General features: G+C 36.3%; 1 protein-coding gene across 1 annotated transcript; it reads left to right on the forward strand.

The window, feature by feature from the left end:
- The first annotated feature begins 565 nt into the window (after positions 1-565).
- Positions 566-3,736, forward strand: LOC115920873. The gene is made up of 4 exons (XM_030977582.1): positions 566-745; positions 1,827-1,928; positions 2,902-3,117; positions 3,621-3,736. The coding sequence occupies exons 1-4, from the start codon at positions 586-588 to the stop codon at positions 3,734-3,736; spliced, it is 594 nt and encodes a 197-aa protein (XP_030833442.1). The 5' UTR covers positions 566-585.
- Positions 3,737-10,079: the final 6,343 nt, after the last annotated feature.

The raw sequence follows: 10,079 nt of genomic DNA on the forward strand, positions 1-10,079 counted from the left end.
GCTTCCTTTGACAACAGATGTTGTTGCACTGTGTCCAATTTTGTGAGAAAAGAAACAAAGAGGGAAAACAGAAGCTGAACAGCTGCAGTAGTGATGAGACCCTTGACAGATGGAAACAGTTGGCTGAGTTACCCTGACCCAGGTGTGTGTTTTCAACAGGAAGCGTCCGGGAGAAGTTTCAAAGATGCCCCTCAGTGATTACAAGTGTATCACAAAAGGAAAGGTGGAATATTTGGTGAAGGCCTAACCAAATGGGAAAAGGCGTTGTGCAATGTGGTATGGAGGGTGGAGATTAATGGGAAATGCAATAACACTGTACCCGTTTTGCTAACAGATGACATGAAAGGCAGCATTGACTTGTTGATGGAGAAAAGGTCACAAGTAGTCAATGATGGAAATCCCTACTTGTTTGCAAACCCCGATGGAAGAGGCCACTTGAGGCAACTGACCAGTGCGAAATCATGCCCAAAAGTGTGGAGCAAAGTATCCAGATCAGCTTAGATTGACAAAACTCAGGAAGCACATTGCTATCAGCTCTCAGATCATGAATTTGAAGATAATGAAGTGGACATTTTAGCCACCTTCATGGGCCATGACATAAGAACCCACAGAGCCTACTACCGCTTGCCAGATGCGTCACTGCAAGTAGCAAAGATTTCTAAAGTACTCTTCAGCATGGAGAAGGGAGACCTAAAGGCAATGGCAGGAAAGACGTTGGATGATGTTCGTGTAGATGCAGATGAAGGTATGACTATTTTTATGTGTTTGTGCTAGATAGAATGGCTAAGAATATGCCATACCATTTTCATTTCCTTCTACTTTTATCTAAAGTGATATCTGATTGGTTAGTGAGATCATAACGGTTTCTAGTTTGAGATTACATTAGGCCAGAAAACTTTTATGTTACATCTCAATCATTCATTTCACTCTCATACAACACAGTTTTTATATTGTATAATTTCCTTAGTTTTGTATGCTTGCTATATCCTTCAGTTTGTGAAGTTCCATGCTTTTGGTAAGCAAACTGGGATGTCTTCATTAGTACCCTCCAGTTTTAATAAGAATTGATCCGAGATACAATATATGGAAGCTGCAACATTTCAAATACTTGAATATGTGATTTGATTTTTGTGTCGCCTTACTGAACGTTCATGGTGGCACATACTAATCCAAATTATCTATGTCCGTCTTTCCATTAACCGATTCGGTTAACGTTTTCGGTTAACCCTTCTAAAAATGCTCCGCAGGCTAAACGCTATGCTTGATTTACTCCAAACTTGGTAGGATGATCCGCAGGTTAAACGCTATGCCCGATTTACTTCTAACTTGGTAGGGTGATAGAGTGAGGTGCCACAATATCATGTGTTGCTTTGAGCTGTATTATTTGCATATTCATGAATTTCAATTAGCTTATTTGCAATGCAATTTAGGTTAACCTTAAAAAAAATGCTCTGCAGGCTAAACGCTATACCTGATTCATTTGAAACCTGGTAGGGTGACAGACTGAGGTGCCAAGATGTTGTGTGATGCTTTTCATTGCATTATTTGCATAATCATGACATTTAATGAGCTAATTTGCATATTTTGATATATTTTGGATACTCATGTGTTTAAAAAAATGATGACACTTGCAGAATTGTCTCTCTAAATACACTTTGTATTGAAGAGTAGTTGTGTGGTACCAGCTGTGCTGTTTACATGAAAAGCAAACAGGGATGACTATCCACAGCTGTCTGCTATGACTTACCCTTGCAAAGATTATAATGTACATGTATGTTATTTTTCACCTGCTCTTGTTAAATCTGTGTTTGTTTTTTGTTTTTCAGAATGCAACATAGATCCAGATGTTGATGATGATCCTGACAACGAAGTGAACAGGCCCGATGATGCTGTTTTGATGGATGAGATGTCAGACAAAGAAAATGAAGGTGTGAATGAATTACTTTGTTATATCCTTTGTTAGGCCTCCGTTACGAAGTAGCCGGAGGCATTATGTTTTCGGGTTGTCCGTCCGTCCGTCCGTCCGTCCCGTTCTCGTGATCGCGTTATCTGAAGAACCGATTGATGGATTCCTGCCAAACTTTGGTCATGTATGTATCTTGCAGAGCCGATGGACTGATAAGATTTTGGGGTCACAAGGTCAAAGGTCAAAGGTCACAGGGCTCATTATGTATGAAAAACAGCTCGTGATCGCGTTATCTCAAGAACCGATTGATGGATTCCTGCCAAACTTAGGTCATGTATGTATCTTGCAGAGCCATGAACTGAGTAGATTTATGGGTCATGAGGTCAAAGGTCAAATGTCATGGGCTCATTATGTATGCAAAAACAGCTTTATCATTAGAACTGACAGATGGATTACTATTTAATTCAGGACATCTTGCAGAGCCAATGAACTGAGTAGATTTTAGGGTCATGAGGTCAAAGATCAAAGGGTCATATATGTATATGAGAAATTGCTTGTAATCACGATATTCTGAGAACCTGTAATGGATTACAATGAAATTCGAATTTGAAAAATTTCTTCTGTTTTGGTTTGTAAACTTGCTCTATGACGGAGGCATCATTTTCGAATGCGCGCAGTCGAAGTTCCATCTAGTTTATCCTTACTTTGATTATTCCAGATGCCCTCAACAGTGATTATCCTTGTGTCACTATTTGAATTTTAGCATTCGCTTAGTTTGAATTCTGGCTAAATGGCACTCCTAATGCAGACAGCTTTAAATGAAGAACTAGCTAAAAGTAATGTAAATTGTAACTTTAAAAAAAAAATCAAAATATAACCATTCCACTCTTCTCTCAGCTACCATCTTCTGCATTTGGTTAAGTTTTTTAAATCTGTCATTGAACCTGAAACATTAATTGTGTTTCCCTACTTATTTGTCTAATTCACTATTAAAGGTATGAGCATGCCGCAGCAAAGCAGAAAGAAGAGTGACCAAGTTGCAAACAAGGAAAGTGACCGTGGTGCCAGCAGAAAGAAAAGGAGTATCAGACAATCTTGGACAGCTGAAGAAAAACAAGCAATACACAGACACTTTAAAGAAGAACTACGCTCACGCCAACTGCCCGGTAAAGAAAAAATAATGAAGTACTGCAAGATGGATGCAGACCTGGGTCGTTCTAAAAGGTGGACAACAGTCAAAGATTTCATTAGAAACCAAATTAGAAAGACAATCCACTGGATTTTTAGTGAATTTTCAACCTGTTATGAGTGAAATTAATCATGTTCATCACACTCCGCAATTTTGGATGAAATCTTTTCAGGTACTGACATGCGTAAAATGTGGTTGCTTCTTATTCATATAACCCACTTACTGGTTTCCTTGATGAAGGGCTGTGCTTTGGAAGAGGTGCACCTTTATATAGGTTAACAGTTAACTCCATGGCAGGAAGCATACTGTGTGTAAAGCAGTGTATGGTTCTGCAAGTCAAATGGAACTTAATAGGAAAAACTTAATTACCTGCCCAGTTGGTCAGGGCCAGGGAGTAGACTTGTGTCTAACAGTATGTATACTGTATAGAAGATTGTAAGGCAAATGGGAACTTTTGTGCTAAAGTTGTTTGATAAGCCCCAGTTTGCCAGGTTAACGTTTTGCAGTTTAAATGATGACTTACAGGTCAATTTTATCAGCAGCTCCCATATCACCAGATGGTCAACGTCAGTGAGCATCACATGTGTAACAATGTGCATAAAGGTTACAGGTCAAACTCCAACTTTGCTCACTTCCCCTAGATTAGGTTCATGGTTGATAGGACTCGTGATAGGACTAGATGTATAATGTTTTCCATATCAACTGGGAATTAAGAGCCAACTGTGATCAGGTCCTCAGTTGGCTTAGACCATGACAAGGAAGCATCCACATGTGTACACTATGTAAAATAAAGTTTGCAGGTCAAATAGGGACTTTAGGCCAACTTTGCTTGGCTCCCCAGTTAAATAGGCCAGTATGTAATGTTTTGCAATCAACTAGTGACTTATGGGCAATTTTGATCAGGTCCTCAGTTGGCTTGGGTCCGATTACCAGGAAGCATCCGCATGTGTACATTGTGTGAAAGTTAAGTTTGTAGGTCAAATGGGCACTTTTGGTCAACTTTACTTGGCTCACCAGTTGATCAGGCCATGATGACTCGTCAAAGGACCGCTATGTATAATGTTTGGATTTAAGAGCCAACTGTGATGATCGAGGTCCTCAGTTGGCTAGTTCCAGCTGATGAGGAAGCATCCACATTGTGTAAACTAAAGTTTGCACGTCAAATGGGGACTTATGGCTAACTTGACTCGTCAAAGGCCCGCTACTTGCAAAATTTAGATTTTTAAGTACATTGCAGATCAAATGGGACATAGCTACCACCTTTGATCCTCAATTAGTCAAGGCCAGGTGAGAGTCCCATGAAATTGAAAATTGTGTAAAAAGTAACATGTCTAATTTTGATTTATGAGACAACTTGGTTAGCAGTTGGGTTTAGACTGTTGGTCAATTACCATGGACCTTTGGCCTTTATTAGACTTTATAAATATCTCACCACTCTTGTCCAATTTCATCTAAGTTTGGACCCTTTTTTTCAAAAAAATCATCAAAAAGTAGACCATTTGCCCCTTTTGTGAAATTTAATCAGGTCCTCGCACTCAGCTATTGGGTAGGGCCAGATAACCATTAAAGCATAATCATGTGTTCAATGTGTTTCTATTAAGTTATGTCTGCAGATCAAATGGGACTTTGTACCATCTATGATCAGATCCCCAGTTAGTCAAGGCCAAATTGTGAATAAAGTTTTACAGATCAAATGTGGACTCAAAGCTTGCCAGCTTCGATAATTTTCCAGTTGCAGTCAATTATCAGGGAGCATTGACCAATGTGTAACAGTTTGTATAAAGATTTGCAGGGTAAGTGGGGTATATTTCTGCGACAAACTATGATCAGCTTCTGAGCCAAGAACATTGTTTATTTAAGGATGCACTCAGCAACATGCTTTATGCAGTATAGTTCATCTCGTATGTAACTCAAAAACTATTGATGGGAAGTGTATAAAGGTATACATTTTCTGGCTGAAAATGACCTGTTAAATCCATTGAACACATACAATTTGGACAACAATTTATCATTTTTTTTACCCATTTTTTTCGACCACCATAAATAAAATATCCTTGCAACAAAAAATTATTTTCCTAGTGTCCAAAATATAACTCACAATGTACCAAAAATATAATAACCAAGTTTGAACTTATGAGTTGTGGGCTATAAAAAAAGTTCTAGGGCCTAATTACAAAAAAAACGTTACTAGATTTTAGTAGGTACAATGTATTCTGTATGAAATCTTAAATCAGAAATGTTTTATTTTTGAGTCCTGAGGGTTCAAAACTCATATAAACTATTAAAAATGAAATGGCTGAAATTATGATTTTATGCAGAAACATGGATTTTCAGTTGCATTTTCAATCTCATCTTGAAAACCCCAAGATCCTGTGTCTCGATCCTGACTTTGGTATACGGTTGCCGACAATATGCTGCATCCGATGGTACATTAGACATTTTTTCCAATTGAATTTATATGGATTTGAGAGTAAACGTCCACATGGTCTCACCATCTGTTTACATTGCTTGCTGTTTCCATGGGCGTTGTGTCACGTAGATAGATTGCGCGGATATTGCACATCGTGTTGCAATGTGACGGGACACGTAGCATGCATCGCATAAACGGACACTGTCATTTTGCGTTAAAAAAAGTTTTCATCTGTAGTTTTGTTAGATTTTAAACCTGAAAAGGGTCCACAAACAGTTTTTTGATGGTTCAATGTTTATATTAGCATCACAGAATTTACTGACATGATGGAACAGAGTTTGAAGATAGCAATAAAAAAAAATCATTTAAGGGTATGGCAAACTTTGACGTTGCTGGGTGCATCCTTAAGTTGTAGGTAATTACATGTTTTAAGATGTTAAAAGTTGTGTAGATCAAATGGGGACTTTGCAGGCCAACCTTGATTATTACCTCCCGGCTGGTCGTCCTAGGAATTGAATAGCCCATGTATAAAGGTTTTCAGCTTAAACGGGGACATATGATGCTCACTTGTGTTGACCCAGCTGGGGAGATAATAAGAGTTAGCCCCAAAGTCCCTTTGCAAACATGAGATGCTCCATTGCATTTCTCCAATCTGTGATCTGATCAAACTTGTTAAGGTACTATGCCCATTCAAGTTTGATATCTCCTCATTTGGCTGGGATCAGAAGCATCTTCGTTCCTGTACTGTGTAGAGTAGCAACTCATTTACACAAAGTTGGTGGGGGTTTGGATTTAGGTTTGTGTTATCAGGATAGAATGAAATTTACAAGAACACCTTGGAAATTGAATTCCTCTTTGTATTATTTGGAACTTTGTGTTAAGAAAAGGGTTTGCAAGAACGAGTTGCCACTGTATGAGGTAATTTGTTGGTCAAACAGCGACTTATGGGTCAGCTTTGATAAGCTACAGAGTTGGTCACCTCCAATCTTGCATATACCATTGAGTGTATTCAATTTTTCATCCAGTGTTGTTTTGAACAGTTTTATAGTTTTACATACATGTACACAATCTATATAAAGTTCTGAAATGGATAGTGCATGCAAGAGTGTTTTGTTCATATATGAAAATGTGACATATTACAAATTTACCCTTGGTTCAGTTTGTTGTTATGAATTTCTGATGTTTGTGTTTGTTTTTGTTTTTTGTAAAGAGTGAGTTAAATGTCTTAACAAGACATGTTCTCATGCAATGCAATCAATGCAATCAATTGTTAATCTTTTCCTGTTATGTGGAAAAAATGTGTATGCTTTAAGTAATGAATACCCTTTGTTTCATCACAACTTCTGTAGTGACATCACCTGCAAAGAACACTTTTTCTGGGTTTGAATTCCAAGCGTGATGACCACCGCCAATTATAAGTGTGGGTTCTGCTTCTAAAGGAACATTAAAAAAATAGTTTTTATTGAATTGAATCTTGTCTTCCTGATGATTTATAAAATATTTTAGATGGGAATCTGTAGATGAGTTATACAACAAATGATAAATGTTTTATTCATCGGATAGAATATTTTCATTTTAGTGGAAGATTGGCCGTTCCGCCAGCTCCTGGTATGGTGCAACTAATCTTTCACCTCATGAAAATATTCTTACCAGAGCACTCTCAAATTATATGTATAACATTTTGTTATTTGATGTAGCTAGTATGAGCAATGTTGTAATACATTTGTAAGTTGTGTATTAAAATGTAACCACTAGCCTGTATTAAACAGTATATCATATTATAATAGTTAGATCAGGTATATACAGTTTACAATTCACCGTTCATAGTGTACATGTTAAAAAAGTTGATTGTTCAGTATCATTGCAGTTAAATGCTGGTTGACCAAAATTTGTGGAATGGCTGGTATTTCAGAAAAGGAGTTGAAACAGAAGGTCAGGTTTATCATTGAAGAAATATTATTTGGGCAAAAGCTGTTTTATATCAAATTCATTCTAAAAATAAATCATGTTTTGTATTATAGGTATACCTACACTACATTGTACATTACTCTGTATTTTACCAAAACGTCTGTAGTGACAAGCTACAGAGTTGGTCAACTCCAATCTTGCATATACCATTGAGTGTATTCAATTTTTCATCCAGTGTTGTTTTGAACAGTTTTATAGTTTTACATACATGTACACAATCTATATAGAGTTCTGAAATGGATAGTGCATGCAAGAGTGTTTTGTTCATATATGAAAATGTGACATATTACAAATTTACCCTTGGTTCAGTTTGTTGTTATGAATTTCTGATGTTTGTGTTTGTTTTTGTTTTTTGTAAAGAGTGAGTTAAATGTCTTGACAAGACATGTTCTCATGCAATGCAATCAATTGTTAATCTTTTCCTGTTATGTGGAAAAAAATGTGTATGCTTTAAGTAATGAATACCCTTTGTTTCATCACAACTTCTGTAGTGACATCACCTGTCAGGTTTATCATTGAAGAAATATTATTTGGGCAAAAGCTGTTTTATATCAAATTCATTCTAAAAATAAATCATGTTTTGTATTATAGGTATACCTACACTACATTGTACATTACTCTGTATTTTACCAAAATGTCTGTAGTGACATCACATGCTTTTCGTGCGTGCTTCATGATCGTTAAGATAAGGTGATTGAATAGGCATGGACAGGTTGATACGCTTGGAACGCAAACTAGTTGACGTCACTACAAATGTTTTGTGAAACAAAGGGTATTGTCGTCGTATTCAAATTTGAATTTAGATTCTCTGTAGGGCCCACCAGTGGGAATAGCCCAGCACCCATAGACAGTCAAAATGAAGAATGATGTGCAAAACTATAATGCTGGTTGAAGAGATGAATGATCACTATGTCTGGTTTGTCGTCTACGTCGGACTATAACCCAACTCCATGGACAATGTGACCTATTATCTGACATGAAAGTGATAATTTAAAATGTCTATATGTAGTCCATTTTCCAACAGTTTTGTTTGACTGTATTTCTTTGCCCAATACTTTTGTACAAAGAAGACAAGATTAGCACAAAAGTGATGTATTGGTCATGTTTTGATGTTACTATCCATCCACTAAAATGTAATGTTTATATGTTCATAACATATCACTTTGTAACCCGAGTTCTATACAAAAATGAAATGGATTATGGAATTCGGAATCCTGGGTTCAGAACACAAATATGCTGATACTTTCCACTTGCTTTTATTAACAAATGTAACTTTCATTCTTTAAATTAGATCTTGATTAAAGAGACACGGGCATATTTGGGAAATATTTGTCCAACTCTGATATTTCTGTTGCGATCTTATTTTGATGTACACATCTTGACTGCCCAGCACGCCATTCCAAAGTGGATATTTTCAAAGCAGATACTAATGCCCTCGCTGGGACTGAAGGTTTTTGTAGGGATTTTAAATAAAATGTTATTATTCAGATCCATATTCATGCCGCCTTTAAAAGCAAAATCACCACTTACGATTTTTTTTTTTTTAACAGCTTGAAGCGAAATACATTAGTTTTTATCATGTCAGATTTCAATTTTGTAACATCTAAACATGAAAATTAAGGTTTTGCAAAAACGCTATTCAGAAGCTTAGTACTCAAACTCTTTCTTGTGTATACCAAATTATGATAGAGGTAAATATTAATGTTATGTAGTTTGCTACTCCAATTTCAATATTGCAACACCATGATTCACTTTTATATGGGAATTTTTGTTTTTAAAGGTCACTGGGGGCTGATTTCACTGCAAAAGAAGGCATGAATATGGGTCTAAACAATCCCCAAGTTGCGAGTAACTCCTCTCCTACCATACCTGTATAACAGCCCACCTATGTGTTCGTTGTCCTCTGAACTGAGATGTATCATGTTTTGTTGGAACCTTGTTTTATAAGCCTTATTTTTTCAAAGTTGTCTTTAATAATAAAAACAGTTTTGCTGTATTTGAAAGGCATGTCGAAGTATTTTATTTTATATTAAAGGGGCATCTCATGTTTTTTATGATTTTATTCCGGCTTATCTTGATACTCCACCATGTGAATGAAACAAGGTCGTAACTGACATTTTGGGCACAAATTAGTTTTCTTTTTATTTTGAAAGAATTAAATATTCATTTTTTAAATTAGACTTCAAGTCTCAAATTTAAACAGTTTTATTTTATAAAAGAAAGAAGATGGTAAGAGACAAAGAAAACAAAGTTGAACACAAAATGGCTTCTCCCGCAAAATGAAGAAAATGTAGATACGACCTTTGTTGCATGCACATGATGACTTATAAGTTTGCAAATGGTTGGTTTTTGACATATTCACCTGAAAAACAACAATATGGTAATAAGACTATCTTGGAAACACTTAGGAGGCATTAGATAGGATTTTTAGATAGGGTTTTTGCAAGTTTGTTCGTCAATCTGATAAATCTTCAGAAAACCTGTTACACTATGTTTAAGCATGATACACTCGCCAATTATACGATTTACTGGATTGATACAGCTATATTCACTATTAGTTATTTGATTTGAGAAATTTATTATGAAATGATTTCGTTCTGTGAACG

This window comes from Strongylocentrotus purpuratus, unplaced genomic scaffold (assembly GCF_000002235.5).
Source record: "Strongylocentrotus purpuratus isolate Spur 01 unplaced genomic scaffold, Spur_5.0 spur5_contig_809, whole genome shotgun sequence".
Taxonomy (NCBI): Eukaryota; Metazoa; Echinodermata; class Echinoidea; order Camarodonta; family Strongylocentrotidae; genus Strongylocentrotus; species Strongylocentrotus purpuratus.

Coding starts and splice junctions, on each gene's coding strand:
- LOC115920873 (XM_030977582.1), top strand. CDS start 586: ATGGGCCATGACATAAGAACCCACAGAGCCTACTACCGCTTGCCAGAT. Junction 746..1,826: donor TCGTGTAGATGCAGATGAAG/GTATGACTATTT, acceptor TTTGTTTTTCAG/AATGCAACATAGATCCAGAT. Junction 1,929..2,901: donor GTCAGACAAAGAAAATGAAG/GTGTGAATGAAT, acceptor TCACTATTAAAG/GTATGAGCATGCCGCAGCAA.